We start from the raw sequence: 22,707 nt of genomic DNA on the forward strand, positions 1-22,707 counted from the left end.
CAATGGGATTTATTCTTATGTTCATTTAATGTGCTAATACATTTACACTTGGAATAGATTGGTATTTAATATGTAAACCCGTCATATCATACCATGAGCATTTTGTTCAACGTGCGACCACTCGCATTACGTTCATCGTAGCGACCACTGGCGGGTTAACTCAAATAATCTACTATTAATTGCTCCATTTATTTACATACGATTGACATCAAACTTACTGGTCAGTGGTTATTTAAGTTTGCTCTTGTTACCCCCTTTGTGAATAGGAACTACAATGGCCGATTTCCGATCATCAGGAACCTTTGTATTTTTAAGGGATATGTTAAAGATTCTTATTAAAGTATGGTAGGATCGCCTCATACCTCGAGTTTAAGTGTCTCTCCGGAAATAGAATCTGGCCCACGGGATTTCTTTTTTCTGAGTTTGGAGAGAACTTTACACAATAAGATAATGGTGTATTCCACCCGAAGGCAGGTCTGAACCTCTGTAGAGGTGTGCCTGAGCCAGAGTTTACGAACAGTAGGGTGGCCAGTTCCTTTCTGCTCCTCCATTGACTTACTCCCCACCAAAAATGCATGGCAACCCATCCAAATCGACCACACCAATTGTTGCTTAACGTTGGACATCTCATGGGACCCAGTGTTTCACACTGCTACGGCCATTGGATATTTATGCAATAATGAATGTTTAATTTGGAAATCATTGTTAGTTTTCTGAAAATGATCCCTGAATAACTATGCTGCCAGATTAAAAAGTTTTCAGGGGCCAATGACCTTCGATGTTAGGCCCCTTAAAACAACAAGCATCATCATCATCACTAAAAAGTTTTCCGTGGTGTTTATTTAATGCTTCCACTTTATCTGTATCTGTTCTTGCCAATAAATCCTCTCCTACACAAAGAAAAGGAATTGACTTGTCCTCTCCTTTCAGTATGTGTATATGTTTAAAAAAGGGTTTCCGGAAATTTCAATTTTCATTTAGGATATTATCAAGATATTTCTCTTCAGTCATGTTCTTTTCTGCTAGCAAATGCTTCTTCAAGCTTCTATATTCCGCTTTGCACGTATCGTTATTTCTTCTGTTGAACATTCTCCTAGTGTTAAGTTTTAGCTTCCTAATATTCACGGTGTAGTACAGAAGATCTGAATTTTCCCTAATTATATTTTGGGAATGAATTTATTCAGTGCATTATTTAAAATGGGTTTGAAATTCTCCCAAATGTTAGCCATCCCCTTGCCCTCCTTTAACCAATTACTATAGCACAACCTGAAATAATTTTGAAAATCTAGGGAGTCACATAGCACCAAATATTCTTACAAATTCCCACACACCTTGTATTACAAGTTCCCCAAGAGAGATCGAGTACCACTGCACTGTGGTCACTAATCTAGAAGTGCTCTTTTACATGTGTTCTTTGTAACAACTTGGGAAAGGCCATTATTCCACACTAGTACTGTATTTATGCGAATAATCCCTACATCCTGATTTTAGGACGGCTCATTTTGAAAAAAATTAAATGAACTAAAGTTCCTTCCATTGAAGGTGTAACCTAGGCCTAAACAAACATTTCATATCACTCCACGATGTCCACGTGGTCTTAACGCAATTATGAATGTGTAAATTTATGGATGTAGCTGCTTTGCCCAAACATATTTGAGAAATACATTATCACTTCTATAAAATATATTTGCCATGAAAATTATCAAGTAGGCATAGGTATTTCATTAATCTGAACTTGCTGTAGGCTCAATTCTCTGTAGATCGAAAGATTTGTTGTCTCTTGCATCACAACTATCCTCTCCTAAATCACTTACAAATTCGTTACACACCACGTCTAAAATAATTTTCACACACGGTCTTTCCTTTATGTAGATATTAACACGACCGGTGATGGATAATTCTTTTCCGTGCAATGTAAACATTTGAAACAGACACACCAGCGAACTCAGATATGGTAAAACCTTGTTAATTTGAAGTCCTTGGGACACAAAAATTGGACTTTGAATTACGTGATTTCGAATTAACCACCAACTCGTACTTCAGAAATGCCAACCCTTGCTGCATCAAAAAATATTGCTGCATGCGTTTAACATTGATTCCCAGTTTAAAACTTTCAAATGCAATGGAAAAGAACTATTTCCAAAGTGTATCCGACAAGGTGCATTTAGAGTGTTCAAATAATGCACTTGGATAACACACTGACAAACGTAACCACACGTAATGAAAGAAAAAAGGAAAAAATTCAAAGACGAGAAGTCTATCTGGCTCCTCTGTGCAAGTACTTTATTCATTGGATTACTGAATTGTATGCATTTTTAGATGCCTTGTATTTGCACAGAAATTACCCGACGCCCTTAAAACATTGTGGCCTGCCAAACTTTCCCATGAAGAGGGGATGAAGACTTTCACTTCCATCTGCATCGCAACACAGTACAGTGACCTCATCTCCCTTTAAAAAGTCTGTTTGGGCTAAGCATAAGAAAGCAATGCAGTTTCATTGGCATTGAAAATATTGTTTGCTGTGTAATTATGAGCTATGCTTTTTCACCAACTGTCGGCATCACCAAAGAGAATCGCCAGTGTTCACCAAAGTGAGTGAAAGTGTGGAAAGCTACCCCTGCACATTCCAGAAGACACATTCTATCATGACAGAGAAATTTTGAATTTACATTGCTGTGTAAAATACTTTTTTTAATGTAAAAGCAGTTTATAAATTGGAAGTCTTAATAGTTTTCCATTTAAATATGACATTTGGGGGCTGTTTTCTGCCATGTGTGGTTACACAAAGGCATAACTGTACATTCATTATCAAAAACTAAGAGCCAGGAGCGTGTTGTCAACATTCACGCAAATAAAACCAGCACACCAATTTAGTGCCTCAGTTTTTTTTTTAAATATATGTGGGGATTATTCGCGTAAATACGGTAAGTTAACATCTCCCTGCAATAGCCACTGTGTAGTTGACCCAGCCCAGTTTACTGACGATAGATTTAGATCCCCTGCAATTATAGTTATTTTCCCGTATCTGATAGTTGTTTAAACCTGATTTTGGTGGGTGATAGGCTCCAAAAATGATTATATTTTATTTATTGAGTGCATTATTTACCTCCAGCCCAATTATTTTGCAGTCATTGGGGACCCTTTTTAATGTTCTGCTTAGCTCTGACCTAACACAAATGAAAATTCCCCATCATTTTGGCCCACTATCCCATCTAAATATCAGTAATTTTTACTTAAATAGTTCTGAATTATATATATTGTCCAGTAACCAGCTTTCCATTCCCACATTTATATCAGCATCACTCGCATCTACTGAGTTTTCAAATTTTGTGATTTTATTACGAATACTTACACAGTTTACCTGCAACAGTCTAAGAAACTTACCCAATCCAGTATTGCTACCTTTTTAAATCATTAGATCCTATGTGACGAATTACTACTTCCTCATTCCCATTGCATTCATCCCCTATTTTCCTGTTCAACTCTTCTGCTCAAATTCCTGACAAGCACATCACTTTCGCTGAGATATTTTCCTGTCCTATATGCCGTATGATAGAATCGCCTAACATCGCACTTCGCACAGATCTAATATTCTCCACAGATCAAAGAGTGGCATCATCAAGAAATAACAGCAGGTCTATGTCAATGTATTATGTCTAAACGTTCTAGGTTTGGAATAAAAATTTACAAAATTTGTCAATCAAGTTCAGGCTACTGTCTGTCTTTCAAAATTTATGTAGGTGATGATGTAACAGATCCAAGTCTGCCAGGAAGTACAAACATCGTGCTCAACATGTGTGAACCCTTGTTAGGCCGAGGACATACATTGGTTTTTAGATAACTGGTATTCTTCCCCAGATTTATTCAAAAGGCTGCACGACAAGCAGATGAATATAATTGGAACTGTTAGACAGAACTGAAAAGACATGCCTCGCGATATCAGTAAGACGTGGAGAGTATGAGATGTGGGCTGCCAACAGTATGTTGTGTGTGAAGTGGAAAGATAACAAGGATGTTTGTTTTCTCACCACTAAACACAGGGACAGGCAAACTCGGGCGAAAGAGAGGACAAACCCCGAGGGAAGAAGTGATAAAGCCCAAGTGTGGCCTTGAATACCAGAAGGGGATGGGTGGTGTTGACCTTCAGGATCAGGTTACAGCTCTGTTCCCCATCATGCGACACACAGTGAAAGGGTATAGGAAAATATTCTTTTACCTTCTGATATGTGTATTTTCAATTCCTTCACTGTGTATCACAAGATCGCTGCTAACAGAAAGAGGAGCTATATTGACTTCAGAACTAGCATTGCACAGCAGCTACTAGAGACTGAGTACTTGGTTCGAGGTCGAACTTCAGCGAGCACCACTCCCACCAGATTACAAGCTAAATCATGGGCCCACTCTCTCATGCTTATTCCCCTACAGAGATGAAATCAAAAGTCACAAGAAGGTGTGTTGTGTGCTACAACCAGGATAAAAGAAGTGAAAGTTGCTGGCAGTGCAAAAAGTGTGGCATAGCTTTTCACTTAGAAGAATGTTTTGAGGTGTACCACACCCGGCAGACGTACTAAAATAGTGGCACTGGTAAGTTTATTACTTCTTTATCATGCATGCAAATTTTCAGAAAGGAATATTTACTGGTTGGTTTTGTATGATTTTCTAAATAATAGTGTGATGACGATGGCCGTAGAGCGGTATTTAAATGTGAGGCGAATGGGTTAAAATCCCTTACACAATACATTATCACAAGACATGAAACCTACATTTTACTTGTATTGTGTTAAAAGGTGAATAGCCGCATATCTCTTCTCCAATATTTGCTTTGTTGCTATTCATATTCCCATTAATGAAACCCATATAACATGGCATTCTTTTCTTATCACTGTCCAGGTTCTGCAGCTTACACACTTGAAGTGATACCACATTCTGTACGTATCACACTTAGCACCAGATCTTAAGTTCCTCTTACATCCTATATATTAACTTTCATGTTCACCATGACTTCTGAAGCTAACTCCAAGCCTCCTATAACTAGTAATGTAATAATAATGAGTGTCAGTAATATAACACTTATCGGGTAACTGCCTGCTGCAGGTCTGCATTCTAGTACACACTTTGCAACCCCCTTCCTGCTTTCCCATATCCCAATTGCCGCGTGCCAAGCTGACAAGGAAATACTCATCGCTGAACAAACACATCCGCTCCCTTCTACAGTCAACTAGCAACTACGTGGCCAAGGAAAGAAATGAAAATGCCGAGACCAGTAATGAATGTGGAGACTGAATCTGCTCAAGTACTCCTAGGACATGACATTTGATAAAACCTAGTAGGACTTATGGTCCAATGACATAGAGGTTAGGCCATGCTTTTTGGTAACTAAGAAATTACAAGTTGAAGTCTGAAATGGGAAAAAATTTATAAAACAGAAACTTAGTCACCAGAGCCAACAGCAATAGCCATGTTGAAATGCCAGATCCCGTGTAATCTCCAAAGTTAAGCAAAATTGGGCATGGTCAAGATTAGAATGGGTTGCCATGAGCTGTTGGTGGGGGACAAGGGAATGGAGGAGCGGAAAGGAACTGGCCACCCTACCATACGTAAACTCTGCCTCAGGTACACCTCTGCAGAGGTTCGGACCTGCCTTCGGGCAGAATACACCCTTACCTTTAGTCACCAGGAAACAGTGTGAATGAAGGAAATGAGAGTACACAGTCGTGGGTTACGTAAAGTCCGCAGGCAGCCAGATTGACCTAACCATTACATGCTAAAGGGAAACACTGGAATCGTCCCTTTGTCACACCCATATACAGTTCATATGGTTAGATTATCTTATGTTAGCCTCCAGCCCCAACATCAGTTCTAAAGGAGACTTTCTCTGTTAATGCAGCACTCTTACAGCCCCCATCACGATTGACTTCCTTCAGCTCAGAACTCGTGGATTTATAAAAGGGTTTGGCTGACTGTTCTCAAACAAAGATGTGATTGGTGAAACTTTATATCGATGCACTAATCAGATTGGTTGATCAAAGCTTAAGACAGTAGTGACAACTCCGAAATAAATCATAAACAACTCCAAGGAAATCAGGTTATCGAACCTTAAAGAAATCTCAATCAAGTTAATTACACTTCTGCACAATAGGTGGTACTAGGAATCACCAGTTAAGACATCTTATGAAAATACATTTAACTTCGTTGACATGGTAAAGTTCAAATAGTTGTTGGTAGATAGCAGAGCAGTGGGAAGGTGCAAGGCAATTGAAAATCACAGAGAGCCCTACTAATATCACCAATCTCTCCCTCCTAAGTTTTAGAGCTCTAAAAGAAACAGTAAATATTTAAGAATTTTATTCTTAGAAAAAAAAAATTATGAATCTTGAGGTAAGGTTCATGTTCAGTCATTGAAATGGTGTTTGATTGACTGGGCGAGTTGGTCATGTTGCTAAGGGTGCACAGCTGTGAGATCACATCTGAGAAATAGTGGTCAGACCCCACTTTTGGAAGCTCTGAAGATGATTTTCTGGGGTTTTTCATTTTTATACCTGGTGAATGCTGTGGCTGTACCTTAATTAAAGCCACAGTTGCTTCCATCCAACTCTTGGTCCTTTCCTATCCCATTGTCGCCATAAGACCTATTTGTGTCAGTGCGATGTAAAGGAAATTGTAAAAAAATGTGTGAAAGCAGGAAAGATGACTGGGCAGAGTCTGGGCAGCAAGGGCATTCATCACAGCCGAAATCCACTTTGAGGGGTCAGAAACTCTATGTACCCTGAGATACCAGGTTGCCTCCCGCTATATTGAGAGTTGGTGTGTGTATAATCAGTCCACAGCCAAAGACTATGGTGTCAGGGTGCATGAGTAGGCATGCTGTGGTAGAGTCCTTACATGTTTCCTTGGCGTGGGAACCGGCCAGGCAAGGAGTGGGTGCAGATGTAAGATCGGAACGGGGTCAGAACAGAACAGCACATCAGCAATATAGAAGACAACATCGCCCAAGTGCATCCGATTATATCAATTTATTAATATATCCAAGCAAGAAATCATTTGAACAGTCAGATTACTACTATATATTCAATTACATTCAGGCGCATGTGGAATATTGTAGCCAGCCTGAGACTCATTCTGAATTGAAACAACAATAGAGTCATCCAGGTGCCCTCACAGAGACTCCAAATGTCACATCCAACTACTAAGCTCACACTGCAAGAATAGCAGACAAGCATTCAGCCTTAGAAAGGCTACAGTGTTGAAAAAATTAGCAGTGCTTTACTTCATACTCTAGTGTGCCTGCTGAAGCCGTAACAGCTACACGTTCCACCGATATGAGTTTGATGTATCTATAATAGTTTAGACAACGTATTCTCTCTTAAGCATCTCTCCTGCACAGTTATTTCAACTTGATCATCATTTGCAAAAGTTTACGTGCATATTGCCCATAAAAATCTGGAACAAATAAGCTGAGTGGTTCATGGAATTACACTTTTAACAAACAAACTTTCTCTACAATATTAGTTTAGATTTGTACAAGTTGAGACTGAATGTAATAATCTTTTTTTGCATTATATGTGAAGACCCAGACCCTGCAGAAAGTATATCTGGTACAAGTTATATGAGTAAATGATTATAACAAAAATGTTTTATCCACAGAATGTGAAGAAGGAAATAGGATGAAGCACATAACCATCTGGTAGATACATTACATGTGTAAGTGAATATAATAATACAATTTTTCTCTCCACAGGATGAGAAGAAAGAAATACAGGATGCAGCATTCAAGTTTCTGGTAAACACAATACATGTGTAAGTGAATATAATAAATAAAATATACTTCATGTGTGTTTAGTGACACCTTGTTAGTGTGTTACTCGGTAAGATATTTTCTGGCTTAGTCCTTCGTGAATTTGAAGTCCCAATTTCCACTCTCATCATCATCAGTTTTCCACTCCAGTTGCCCGGGTATGGTATACGAGCACTCTCCACTTCTGTCTATCCATGTACCACTATTCTCTCAAGAGGACATCCCAGCTGACTCCTCTTGTTCCTATGTCCTCTTTCACTTGGTCTAGCAATCTCTTCCTAGGTCTTCCTACCGGTCGTTTTCCGGCCACGACTGTGTGTAGCCATTGTTTTGCTGTCCTATCGTCCATTCGTTTTACATGGCCAAACCATTTCAAACGGGCCCTTGTCACTTTTTCATTCAGGGATGGGTACACACCAACTTCCTCCCTTATTCTTTCATTCCTTACCCTGTCCCCTTATGTCCTCTGTATCATAGTTCGTAGGAACTTCATTTCTGCGACTTGTAGTTTGCTATCCACTTGTTGGGTTGTTGTGCAGGTTTCTAGGCCATATGTTATTATGGGGGTGAAGTATGATTAGAATAGAATCTGATTTGATCTTAAGGGAACTTGTTTATTCCAGAGGAGGTTCTGAACTTGATGGTAAAACTGAGCTGATTTTTGAATGCGGTTGTTAATCTCATGCTGTATTCTGTTATCACTTGAAATGATGCACCCAAGATATTTATATTGGTCTACTGTTTCCAGCTGCATACCTTCCAGCATTATTTTTCCTTTCTTCTTTTGTCTGTTGACAGACATAGTAACAGTTTTCGATTTATTTATTGTTAATCCATGTGCTTTCAAATGTTCATTCCAGGTGTTCAGCCTCTCTTGGACTTCCTTCTCTGTATTTCCCCAAATTACTACATCATCTGGAAATGCAAATGCAAAAGCATTGATGTCCATAGTGTTCTTCTGCTTAATTTCTTTCATGACTTCATCCATGACAGTGATAAAAAGTAAGGGTGAAAGAGTACTGCCTTGTTGCACTCCTTTAGTGGTTTGGAACCAATCAGAATTACCGTTTCCTATCTGTACGCAACTGCAGCAGTCTTCGTAAAGCATTTTAACTTTCTGGATAAGCCCTTTGGGTACATTTTTCTTTCTTAAGCATTCCCATATAGTCTTCCTTGGAACACTATCAAATGCTTTTTCGAGAACGAAAAACGCTAGTGTTAAGTCTTTCCCCTTCTCCCAATGCTTTTGTAACAGTATTCTAAGTGCAAATATGAGATCAGTAGTTGGTCGGTGTTCTCTGTATCCATATTGTTCTATTGTGGTTCTATTATTTTCCTTAGCCTTTTTTCAAGTATTTTGTCAAATATTTTCAAACCATGAGAAAATAAAGTGATCCCTCTATAATTGCTACATTTCTTCTGGCTTCCTTTCTTGAAGAGAGGTATTATTATTCCCTTTTTCCAATCATCTGGGACTTTCCTATCCTTCCATATTGCATTAATTACTCTATAAAGGCACTGTATTCCTATTGCACCAGTTGCTTTGATCATATCTGCGCTGACTTCATCAAATCCTGTTGATCTTTCTTTGGGCATACTATTGAGGGCCGTCTCTACTTCCTTCCATATTGGCGGGCTCTCTTGCTCAGGCTCATCATTGCAGCTTAAACTGACGTGTGTGGTTACATCATTGGAGTCTTTCCCAGTACTGTTGTATAAATTATCAAAATAGGATTTCATGATCTTTCTTATTTCTGTCTCTTCCCTAACTATGTTACCATCTGGTTCCTGTATTGCTGTATGTATTCATTGTCTCTTATATTTCGTATTGTTCGGTAAAGTAGTTTAGAATTAGCTTTGCTGTCTTGCTCTAGTTTATCTGTGAAATCAGTCCAAGCTTTCTGTTTTTCTTCAGCCACAATTTTCTTTACTCGTAGCTTCTGATCTCTGTATTTCTGCTGCAGTTCGTTTACTCAAGATTCATTCCTTTGACTTCCTTTCTGCATTTCTTTGTCTCTGGCTTTCCTGGTTTCATTTTTCGCTTTCACAGCCATCTTCACCCGATCGTTCCACCAAGGAGTTTCTTTTGCCTTCATTTTGCTATTAGTTTCACCACAAACTTCTACTGCAGCTCCGACAATGCTTTCTTTGAACCTAGTCCACTCGATGTTGCCTTCTTGTAATGCATCTGATGGTAATTTATTGGTCACTTTTTTTTGTGTATTCAACTTGTTTCTATGCCTTCTTTAGCTCTCATACCTTGATTTTTGGTTTCCTGTATTTCTGAGGTCTATAAATTTCAATGTGCTTTATTGTTGTGAGAAGAAGTCTGTGGTCACTGTCCAGGCTTTCACTTGGTATATGGTCGTTTCGTTCCTGCTTCATTGTCTGATATAAAATAATCTATCAGAGTTTTAGTATCTCCATTCCAACTGTATCTTGTTAGTTTATGACTTAGCTGCTTCTGAAACCAACTGTTGTTTATTCTCAAGCCATTCCTTACACAGAGATCTAGAAGACTTTCTCCTTCTGGGTTCCTGTCTCCATAACTATGTGGACCTAGTACATTTTCATATCCAAGCCTGTCTGATCCAACTTGAGCATTTAGATCTCCCATTACTATGATATTTTCCTCTCTTTCTATAGCTTCTTCTAAATCAGTTTGGAATTGTTATTTTTCCTCTTCATTACAGCCAGTCTGTGGGGCATACCCCTGGACTACTGTCAGCACACTCTTGTTAAGAGAGATGTTCAACTTAATAATTCTTTCATTAACATATATTACCTCACTGATGACATCAATGTCCTCTCTTAATATAAAACTTACACCATTTTTGGCTTCTGTTTTATTTCCATTCCAATGTAGTTTGTATTCTTTTCTTAGCTTTCTTGTTCCTCTTCCCTTCCACTTTGCCTCACTCAGGCCAAGAATACCGAGGTTCCTCCTTTCCATCATATCTATAAGCTCCTCGCTTCTGCCAGTCAGGGTCAGGATATTTAATGTTCCAATTCTGTGTTTAGGACTCTTTCTTTTGGGCTGCTTCTCAGAACATCGTACTTGAACATCAGCCTTATGGTCATCATACATTGCAGATGTTTGAGAAGATGTGTCTATCTGGTATTTTTGCGTTCTGAGGCTCGTTTTGTAGTTGAAAGCAGTCGATATAACCCTTCAGTTGACTTGCTAAGGCTAACACTGCTGGGGATTTTCTGTCAGGGGTATTCTCCCTTAGCCTTTGGCAGTCCCCTACCTCACTGCAGGGCAGCAGCTGATGAATTTATATGTCATTTCCTACACAAGGGTCTGATCAAACCTTCTACGGGCAAACTCCTCCACCCATAGCTGTTGGTCTTCCCCTAGTTTGTCGGGTTTGGTGTCGGCCGCCCAACCCTCAGCCAGACAGTCGCAGGTAGTACCATCTACTGTCGCATACGGTAGCAGGATCACTCCTGACCTGATGCAATTTTCACTCTATTAAATGTATATAGAGCGTGACAATACTCAATGGCATAACTTTAGGAATGGATTCCTCATAATGAAAGGAAACAAAAAAATATTCATAAGTCTGGAAATGGTTAATACAGAATCATTCTGCCTTTTTAAACATTAGTGCAATTCAACAATATCAGGCTCCCAGTACTGTTACCCTGGATACATCTGTTACACCAGCTTAAACACTGTTGATGTATCGGATGAAATGTTGGAAGTGACCTCCCTGCCTGAATACTGGACTTAACTCGTTTTCACATTGACAGCCTACTATGATCAAAACTGTAATAGTGTGCATACAGAGAGTTGGCTCACCAACAATAGCAGTTGAATACACAGCAGACTTCGCGCGTCCCCAAGGAGTTTAAGTCAGGTGAGTGTGGTGGCCAAGAAAAAGTCAGATAACTTTGTAATTATGCTGTTCTGAACTCATGTTGTACTGTTTTGTTATTCTCTCAATACAAGGAATCCTTTGGTGAAGTTTTGCAATTGAGTTTTGATGTAACCTGTATAATAACACATCACTCATCTCATTGCAGTTTTTTGCTGTTATTGCTCAGTATGACCACTTTTATCCCAGGCCTGAAATGAGTTTTTTGTCTTCCTCTGTTTACGGAATGTTATTTCCTACACACACAAGAACTGTTGCCACAGGAGGCTATTTGGGGAAAGTGAGTTATTCTACATCACAGGGTCAATTACACCTATGGGGAGCAAGCTGTAAGCTTCAGGAGAATTCAGTTTTGCTTGGCTGGGGATCTGTGAGGATGCTGAATAATTCGTGAGACTTGCTTGTATTTTGCTTTCCAGTCAGAAGTTATTAATTTATTTTGTTCTCCCATGAACTGTGGAGTGAGATGTAGTAAATATTTTTCACACAATCATCTACTTATATAGTAGGAACATAATTGCGAGAAGTCAGTAGCATGGTGCACATTTGTCTTTTGATAGTCTAATTGTAGGTAGGAGAAATGTTGTAAAACAGCTTGCTAACAAAGACAAAATCTTTCAGAAGTGGATGAACACCTTCAGAATGCCTTCTGAGCAACTGTGACAAAATTGAAGGTGCCTATTTACAAAACTTACTTAACACAATAATTGGGAGTCAACAGTATACAGATATATTTGAACTGCATCAAGGGGCAACGAGGAAGGCCTTCAGCACAAAAACTTGTATAATGACCATTACCTCATATTTTAATTTCATCATGATTTTTAAAGAAAATTTTTAATGAGCACTGTAAACAGTCATGTGTCTAATTTTTTATATTATTATAATGGATTGTACTGAGGATGAAGTACGTTTGGTTTTAAACATGTCTAATCGGAAACTCACCTTAACTAGATGTATGTCATTTATTGATTAGAAGGATAATTAAATACAGTTTTTCAATTTGTAAAAAGTTCAACCGTTAATACAGATTAAACATGAGATTTATATTCTGTAAACTATCAGGATACTTTCCTCCAATGGAGAGAAAAAATATCTTACATGAAAGTGGGTACAGGAATTCTTCATTTCCTTGTTAGACCTCATTCATTACAACTCTACTTAGTACATTAATCATGGGAAAAGCGGAAAAGCAGAATGTACCAACATACCACAAGAAATGTTCAAATTGCCCTCATTTAGCTCTGACGCAAGCAACAGCCCGCCATCACAGGGGTACATTCGGGCAACCTGGATCCATTGGGTTGGCTTACCAAAATGACCTCATTTAGCTCTGACAGATGCAAATGCCCATGATCACAGGGATACATCAGGACAACCTGCATACATTGGGTTAGCTTACCAAAATGCCTTCGTTTAGCATTGAGCATTGACGCATGCAACAGCCTGCCATCACAGGTATACATCAGGGCAACCTGGATCCATTGGGTTGGCTTACCAAAATGCCCTCATTTAGCTCTGACGCATGCAACAGCCCACCGTCACAGAGATATATCAGGGCAACCTGGATCCATTTAGTTGGCTGACCAAAATGCCTTCGTTTAGCATTGATGCATGCAACAGCCCGCCGTCACAGGGATACACCAGGGCAACCTGGATCCATTGGGTTGGCTTTCCAAAATGCCCCCATTTAGCTCTGATGCATGCAACAGCCCGCCGTCACAGTGATACATCAGGGAAATCTGGATCCATTGGGTTGGCTTACCAAAATGCCCTCATTTAGCTGTGAGGCATGCAACAGCCTGTCATCACAGAGATACATCAGGGCAACCTGGATCAATTGGGTTGGCTTACTAACATGCCCTCATTTAGCTCTGATGCATGCAACAGCCCGCCGTCACAGAGATACATCAGGGCAACCTGGATCCATGTAGTTGGCTGACCAAAATGCCTTCATTTAGCATTGATGCACGCATCAGCCTGCTATCACAGAGATACATCCGGGCAATCTGGATCCATTGGGTTGGCTTACCAAAATGCCCACATTTAGCTGTGACACATGCAACAGTCTGCCGTCACAGGCATACATCAGGGCAACGTGGATCCATTGGGTTGGCTTTCCAAAATGACCTCATTTAGCTCTGATGCATGCAACAGCCTGCTGTCACAGAGATACATCAGGGCAATCTGGATCCATTGGGTTGGCTTACCAAAATGCCTTCATTTAACATTGATGCATGCAACAGCCTGCCATCACAGGGATACATCATGCAACCTGGATCCATTGGGATGGCTTACCAAAATGCCTTCACTTAGCATTGATGCATGCAACAGCCTGCTATCACAGAGATACATCATGCAACCTGGATCCATTGGGATGGCTTACCAAAATGCCCTCATTTAGCTCTGATGCTTGCAACAACCTGCCATCACAGGGATACATCAGGGCAACCTGGATCCATTGGTTTGGCTTACCAAAATGGTCAAGGGAACCCAGTTCAAAGAATATGTCTGCTCTGAAAGAAACAGTGAGGGAGAGTACATTATGGTATCCATGTTGTAAAGGCAACTAGCAGGAAGATTCAATGACATACACATGATTGATTTGCTGGAATTCAGTATATATTGAAGCTAACTGGCATCCACCAATAATTCTTTTTAGAGGTTATTGATATTTGAATCAGTTGTTTTAAATGCACACGTGACCACTGGGCTCATGCAAGTGACTTCAGGAAACGGTACAGAATGCCTGAAAAGTATATGAAATACAAACTGCAGTGGGGCCTAAACATGTATAAAGAAAGATATCGCATCACAAAATTACATATCCGACACACCATACCAGGTGCCGGAAAAGTACAAGTGGCACTACCACGAGGATTTTCAAATTGTGCTCACATTTGGGGATTTTGTGAATATCTGTGTTAATGGTGCACTCTTATTAATCCCACATCTTCACACTGCCTGGTCATCCATTGCCATTCTCCTGGAGGAATAGGTATTCAGTATCTATTAAGAGGTGCATTGATTCTCAACTGTTAATTGCAATCAACAAATGGATACAATATCATCACATTTATTCCAGGAACTCCTGATTGATACCTCACTGGCCCTACTTGAAAATTAACCAAAATAAGTTAATGGAGGCAAGTTTGAATTTAAAATCCACTGCAGGTTTCTTTTGAGTAATATACAATCTTTAATCATCCACAGGAATTAAGTGAATGCTTAGAGCTACAGTGTCATCCCTGCATTTTTGCCCACCTACAGAAGAGGTCTTGTGTGAGGAATGCCTTCCTAAGCCAATTTACCATAACAGTGTTAAAATTCTTATTGTGCATTTTGGAACCATGCATATGGAAATTAACTCTCTGGACAGAGTTCAGCCAAGTTCTTTATATCAGACATAATTTTACAGAATAATCGGATGGATGTCTTGAACATACCCCACCTCACGCACAGACAAATGCAAATTCTGTTTTGGCACAATTTTAAATAATATATATTATAGTTTGAAACAGGATAATAAACATAATTGTTTCCTTTATATATTTTTCTAAATGCCGAGCAGATTGCCTGTGCTTTTTAATGTGCTACAGATGTGGAGCCAAGCTCTATATTCGGACATGTGAATCCAGAGAATAGTTTTCTGCAGTTTCTGATTCTTGTTAGAAAATTCCGAGGCAGTTCCAATTCCTGCAACATCGTTATCCAATTTCATTCCCTATCATTCATTTCATGTTCATTAGCTCCTATGGTTGGCATCAGGAGTGCAGTAAAATCATGCAAAATAAATTCATCTCGTCTCATCTCAGACCTCATTTTGAAGAGGTAGTACTAAAGTATAGACAAACAACAGAATGAATTTGAACTGGATTGTCCTATTTATTGTTCCTGAAAAATTTTATTTTTATATTTCAGTGTGGAGCATCCTACAGAAGTGACTGGAGGGAAGGTGCATTCCTGTATCCATTGCTTTAAGACATTTCGTAAGAGAAGTACTTTGAACTGCCATTTGAAAGCTCACAAAGACGAGAATGCGCATTATTGTATAGTATGTAACAGGAAGTTTCCTCTGAAAGATAATCTTAGAAGACACCTTGTAACTCACTCAGCATTAATGCCATTTAAATGCCCAGTTTGTGGAAAGGCGTTTAAAAGGTCAAAGAACTTGAAGAGGCACCAGTATACTCACAGTGATAGTCGCCCACATATCTGTTCAGTTTGTGGATGTTCCTTTAAAAGTACTAGAGAGCTAAGAAAACACAATATCGTACATAGCGATAGTAGGCCTTTCTCTTGTTCTGTATGTGGAATTACGTTTAGAAGGTCGTTTGATCTGAGACGGCATGAGAATATACATGTTAAATTCAAATTTTACTCATGTTTGATTTGTAAAAAAGAATTTAGAAGACAATATAATTTAAGACGTCATGAGGAAATCCATCATGAACCTAAGTCTCTCTCTTGTTCGATATGTAACAGTACTTTCAGACACTCTTCAAATTTAAAAAGACACCAGTATGTACATACCAAAAGCAGGCCGTTTTCTTGTTCAATATGTGGAGGTTGTTTTAAAAATCAGACCAGCTTAAAAGTTCATAATACCATACACAGTAAAGAGAGGCCATTTTCATGTTCAATATGTGGATATTCTTCCAGAAGGTCATCCGACCTAAGTAGACACAAGAATACACACAGTAAAATGTCTTTTCCTTGTTAACATGTAGAAATGAATTGAAGAATGAACGTACATATAAAGCTCACATCGCAACCCATGCTGGGTAAATATTGTATCAATGTATTTATTTTTTTATACAACTTCCACCATGAGGAGGCTGCCACAAGGACAAGGTATGTCGACTACATAGATAGATAGATAGATAATGCCTTTATTGCTGGCGAAGTTAGGTCTCAAGGTACTCTCTTACACTTAACCAGTACAAGAGTGTACATTTACATATCTTATAATTTCGAATACAAATAAAATAGCAATAACAATAATAATAGTATTTTGTCTTCTAAGTTACTGGTGAGTTTGCTAGTTTGCCAGATAGAAATAACCATCGCAAGGCTCAGGAATAAGTTTGGAATGAAGCATGGTTCTTCAAATGTTGTATAGATGACTGCGGAATATGGTTACTGGAGCTTGTATTGCAGTTATAGCGATGTCGTGAAGTCGTGTCCAGTTGAGACCGAGAGAATCCCACAGCTGTACAAGAATTTTAGCGATTGTGCCTCGAGCTCCGATCCACATGTCCATGGACAGATATATTGTCTAAATGAAGTAAGTCATTATAGTTGTTCACAGGTGGCTGGTAAATCGACATCTTCTCGGTGTCCACCTCTTCAGCCTGGCCAACGTGCGATTGGAAGCATATTGTGGGATCTAAGATTAGTCCTTGCTTGCTAGCTGGCTGAAAGGCTATCATGTCAATACGCCTGTTACTCCCGCCCGTAGCTAGGCCAGAATCCTCTTCCTGCACCGTAAAACTGTGATCCCTCAGCAAGGACGCGGTCATATGTCATATTGTATGATGGCGGTATTTTCTCAATACCTCCCCATGAGGAGAGGCACCCAGGACATAGGCAAGAGTTTCGTGCTCTCTCTGGCAATGCCGACTGAGAGTGTTGTCCTGGGACCTTCCCAGCACGGATAGAACAACGCACACATTCGCTGTCATCTTGATGGCCCCTCTCCATTCCGCACAGGGTAAGCCTTGGTGAAGTCTTATCCATTTGTTCCCTGGCATGTATTCCTGGAAGAGTCCAACGCCTGTTCCGTTGAGCGGCAGCTCCGTCCATGACTGAAATTCTCTGTCTGTTGTATGTTCTTGTTCCAGGTTCCTAGTTGCATTAATGTACCCTGTTATTTGCAAGTGTTAATTTATTACAGATGTTAATATGCTGTAGTTTGGCTTCCCAAGTGGCACGAAACAAACCGAGGCCTTTGTACCTCCTTTCGGTGTACACAATATGATCTGGGATGTCTGCTGGTAGTTGTAATAATTCATTAGTTCCACTCTTTAATATTTTATCTACATCTGGTACAAAAGTTTGAGGGATCTTGTTTAGGTGAGTAACTTGGAGTTAGTAAGTAAGAGTAGGTGATATTGAACTATTTATAATTGAAAATTTCTGGGCAGATGGCAGCAGTGGTCAGCTAACAAGGGTGTCAATCTTGTTTTGCATCTTGTCAAGTACGTCTTGTGGATCCAGTTTATGTTCATTACTGAAGTTTACACCAAAATAACGAATCGCACTTCCGTTGCACTGTGATTTAATTTCAGTCGTCGTTTATGATTATATTCTCCTCCGTTAGCTGACCTTTCTTGATAGAAAGACAAGCTGATTTTGAAGCGCTGATGTTCAGGCCGAGTTCCTTAAATCTTTCTGGGGTGATCCTGGCTAGTTCGGCAGCAGATTCGGTGTTTTTCCCAAATATTACCATATCGACAGTGAAACGCATTCTATGAGGTAAGCTGCTCATTTGTAATCGAGTAACCGTAATTCCTTGGTAAAGAATCTTCAGATAGTTCTTCCTCAATATGATTGGTAGCGATGTTAAATAATGCCTGTGACAAAGGGGAGCCTTGAAGGACGCTGTGATTCATTTTGATGGGTTTTGTTCCCTGTTTTCGGTTCTGTATCTGTTACATTTCCATCTTGTAGAGCAATTAGGAGTCTTGTCAGTTTTTCAGGCACTCCAACCGACTGCAATGTGATCTGGAGGTGCGCATGTCCAACACTGTCAAAAGTTTTAGAGCGTCCATAAACATAACAACCATAACAACTTAACATATAGAAAAAACACACGAATGACCAAGATCATCTGCCTCCAAACTTAACGAATAAGACTCCAATCACAGCTGCACATACTTAACTCTGTCTACACAATCGGAATTTGTTAATAATGGAAGTTATTCATCACACATACATGTGAAGACATCATTGAAGTAAATAATAAGAATTCATAAGAGAAGCACATCATCATCTACGATCGCAAGTACTGAATTATTTACAACCTTGGACTCAAAAACGGGAATGAAGATACACGAGAGACACACACATTCAAATCTATGAAAGGTTTTATAATTATTTTAATGAATTTTAATATATACTGTGTATTTTAATGTGTTCACTGTATTTGTAACTTAGATTTAAGCTTAGGTTAGATTTCACAGACAAATTCTAGTCCTAAAGAAGATAGCTTTATACTCAATTACTTGAAAGCGAAAATCATAACATGTAATTAATTCACACTGAATATGCCCGATTTGGACACACTCAGATATGTGTCTTCCTCACGTCATCTCCCTTTAGAAAGGGCAATATCATTTAATGCTTGACATATATGTAAAGGTATTTATGTGCACCTGATGATGGCCATTTAGGGCTGAAACCGGTACTGTAAGCTAATCCTCGCAATAAATAGTATTGACAATGTGGAAACCCTTTCTTATCTGTAAATGTGTAATCGTTCAATACGGATATGAAACTCGAAAAGTTGGCAGCATTGTCGTTCCTCTCGGCGCTCCCTTTCAGTGCTACTAGTGCAACAGTGAACTGGCATGCGCCACCTAGCGGTGGCTTGTGTTACTAAACCTTGAGTACCGCTTTCTGTAGTTTTGCTAAAATTATCTACCTGTTCCAGCTTTGTATCAACAATCTGACATTCAGTTCTGTTGAATTTCTTACTTACTGACATCAATTTAGTCTTCATACCATACTCATTGCACCTATTTTCAAGTTCCAAGATATTAGACTGCAGGTTTTTGGCACAATCTGCCATTAAGACCAAGTCGTCAGCATAGGCCAGACTGCTTACTACATTTCCATCTAACTGAATCCCTCCCTGCCACTTTATACCTTTCAGCAGATGGTCCATGTAATGAATTATATAACTGTCTATATAAATATAATTGTAATGATCGTATGTCTGTACATTGACTATTTTGGCAAAATTTCCATACAGTTATCTGTTTCAGGTGTAGCAGTAAGTGAACTGATATCATAGCCTACGAGGAATCAGACGGAGTGGGATATATAAAAATCTTCACAAACCAGTCAGAAGATGTTGATAGGGAAAAGAAGCTATCTATGAACCAACCACAATTTATTATAAAGATAAATTTGGACTGAAGGACATCAAAATGATAGGAGTTCGAAAGAATATTCCATGATTCATTGTGAAGTTTTGGAAGCAGTTTAATTTAGAGGTTCTGGAACTACAAATTATGTCTTTGTTAGCTTTATGAGGTTCCATTTCATTACCGAGAAATAATTGCTATGTGTTATAACTCTTATAGTTTAAAAACATTATGATGGCAATGTAATCAACGAAACTTCTGTAGGCGAAGATTATAATTTCATTTCTTTCATTATGATTTGTCCATTGTGGAAATTTTCAACTGAAGGAAGTTTTGTAAATAATAACTGGAAAATGTTAATGTACTGAAAAACCTCAGAGTTAGAGATGTTCACTGAAATCTTTTGTGTTTTTTTTTGTATTTTGCTGAAGTTTTATAATGTGGATTCCTAGTTCGGCAGAACAGTTGTTTCTAGAATACAGCTGTTTCGAATATAATGGAACAAAAGCTGGAGGTTTCCACCTGTTCAATACTGTTTATTGTAACCTTAAAAAGTTACATGGTTCGTATCCCACTGTCGGCAGCTCTGAAGATGGTTTTCCGTGGTTTCCCATTTTCACACCAGGCAAATGTTGGGTCTGTACCTTAACTAAGGCCATGGCTGCTTCCTTCCAACTCCTAGGCCTTTCCTATCCCATCGTCCCCATAAAACCTATCTGTGTCGGTGTGACGTAAAGCCCGTAGCAGAAGAAAGTTACATATATTTGATGAAACTAGTTTCAGTCATGCTAGAGACCATCACCAGACATAGATGACAAATACCAAGTCATAGTGGAAATAGCAGGATTGGCTTAAATGTACGATAATGTGTGGGTCTTATTAACGACTTCCTTTGTAATCACAAAGTTGCTTTTTACCTGAATGTGAAACCTTTTGAACTTGCCTGGGTTAAATTAAAGAAGACTGTTTATGGATGTCAAAATCACAAATTCATAAATTTTATCTACATTCATGTCTTACCTTGACCTGTGAATGTTCAGAATATGAAATTTTCTCTCACATTATTTTGTATTGTGAGTTTACTTCTCAGTGATGCAAGGGAGGTGACTGTTCCCTCTTCTAGCTGAATTTACAACTGTCGTAAGGCAATCCACATTTGAAGGGTAAGCATTCCCTCCTTTACACGGAACAAAGATTCGTATGAGATCGTGCAGCCTGTGTGAGAGGTTCTCTCATCGTGCAACCAGTGGTGCTGGTGTTATGTTGAATTTGAGAAGGAAAGTTTTTCCTGCTATAGGCGTTAAGTATTTGACTTAGGTCGCACGCATAACATTCTCCATTTGCAGTTACTGATAAATTAGTCTTCAAAAATTATTAGTCGAGGAAGAATGCTGGGTAATGAGCAATGTTACGAACTTCAGATAACTCAAATGTCAGAGAGAAGACCTATTGTACTTTATTCTTGCATTTGTATTGCGACTGTTAGAAAGTTCGAATGGAAAATTCTAAATTCCCATGGAAGGAATTAGATATTTTTCACCAATAGAGCATGTCGAAAACATATTAGATGTAAGGCTTTTCAGGCGTTTGCTCTATTAACCAGCGTTTCGCCTTAGGTCTGACACTAGACTCGTCAGTGTGGATGTGTCGGACCCTACACACAGACGCTGGGTGTATGCAGGTGAGCTTATCAGAAGCCTATATATGAGGCACAGTCTGATAACTGCATACGGGACATAAATCTCCACAATGGAATTATTGCCCCGCTAGCAATTGTGAATGGAAAATTCTAAATTCCCATCGAGGGAATTAGATATTTTTCACCAATAGAGTATGTCAAAAACATATTAGATGTAAGGATTTTAAGGCGTTTGCTCTATTAACCAGCGTTTCGTCTTAGGTCTGACACTACTCTCGTCATGGCTAATCATTTTTTTTTTTTTTTTTCAGGTATCTTAAATGTGTAACGCAGACTTTGCATCTCATTTCAGTCTTTCATTTCACTATTACACCTCAAAAAATTGTGAAAGATATATTTATTTTAAACGAAGTTTAATGTGGGAGAAAGTCTCACGTGTGACCACTCGTGTTACAATTCAGCTAGCAACAACTCGCGGGTTACCTTTATTTATGAACTTTCAGTATAATTCATGTTTGGACTTAACTCTTATTGATTTTGACTGATGATGGTCTCTAGCAAGACCAAATCTAGTTTCATTAAATATATGTAACTTTTTTAACGTTAAGAAAAATAGTATTGAATAAGTGGAAACCTTTAGCTTTTGTTCCATTATATTGCTGTTCTATGAAATAATATGAAATTTATTACCTATGAAGAAATTCATGATGATGATGCTAGTTGTTTTAAGGGGCCTAATATTGAAGGTCATCGGCCCTGAAGAAATTCAAAGGCAAGTGTCATCAAGTGTAGTCATAACCCTTGGAAGACCTGTAGGTGGCAAATTGTCAGTGGTTCCTGTACTGCTTCCTTGTTCAAACAACATCACTTTGTTTGCAGCCCACACATAGAGTAACTGCCTCTGTTGATCACACATGTGATTATGCATACACATTCACATGAAAACACAGCACACTGTGACAATGTAGGTGCTAATTACAATGCGTTTGCACTTGTGCTACACTGCCAAATGAAGTCATACCTCCCATCTGAGCATGGAATTCTGCCGGTGGTTTGGAGTACATGAAGTAGCAAGTATATTTCCAAACAACATAAGCATCGTCTTTCAGATCAGTATAGGTCAGGCCAAGATAGCAGCACAGTTAAATGACATACAGGAGTAAAGCAAAACTTTCCTTTTCATGTTTGCATTATACCAGCCAAGGACGAGACTCAGGCCATCCATGAAAGGAAATATCAAAGATTTTCCATTCTTTCTTTCACTTAATTTAGGGTGTACCAGAAATTAAGTGGTTCAGTAAT

General features: G+C 39.0%; 1 protein-coding gene across 2 annotated transcripts in view; it reads left to right on the plus strand.

Annotated features, from left to right (window-relative positions):
* LOC136884687 (zinc finger protein 596) overlaps nt 1-20,140 on the plus strand; it is a 35,953-nt gene extending 15,813 nt beyond the window's left edge. Inside the window, exons 5-7 of one of the 2 annotated variants that reach the window (XM_067156956.2) lie at nt 7,739-7,797; nt 15,598-15,665; nt 19,665-20,140. In XM_067156956.2, the coding sequence (XP_067013057.2) occupies nt 7,739-7,797; nt 15,598-15,665; nt 19,665-19,693 (156 nt within the window). In that variant the 3' untranslated portion in view covers nt 19,694-20,140. Of the gene's footprint in view, nt 1-7,738; nt 7,798-15,597; nt 16,443-19,664 lie in introns of those variants that run through there. The other variant, XM_067156953.2, reaches the window with a different exon arrangement.
* Nucleotides 20,141-22,707: the final 2,567 nt, after the last annotated feature.

This window comes from Anabrus simplex, chromosome 13 (genome assembly GCF_040414725.1).
Source record: "Anabrus simplex isolate iqAnaSimp1 chromosome 13, ASM4041472v1, whole genome shotgun sequence".
In the NCBI taxonomy this organism is placed as follows: domain Eukaryota; kingdom Metazoa; phylum Arthropoda; class Insecta; order Orthoptera; family Tettigoniidae; genus Anabrus; species Anabrus simplex.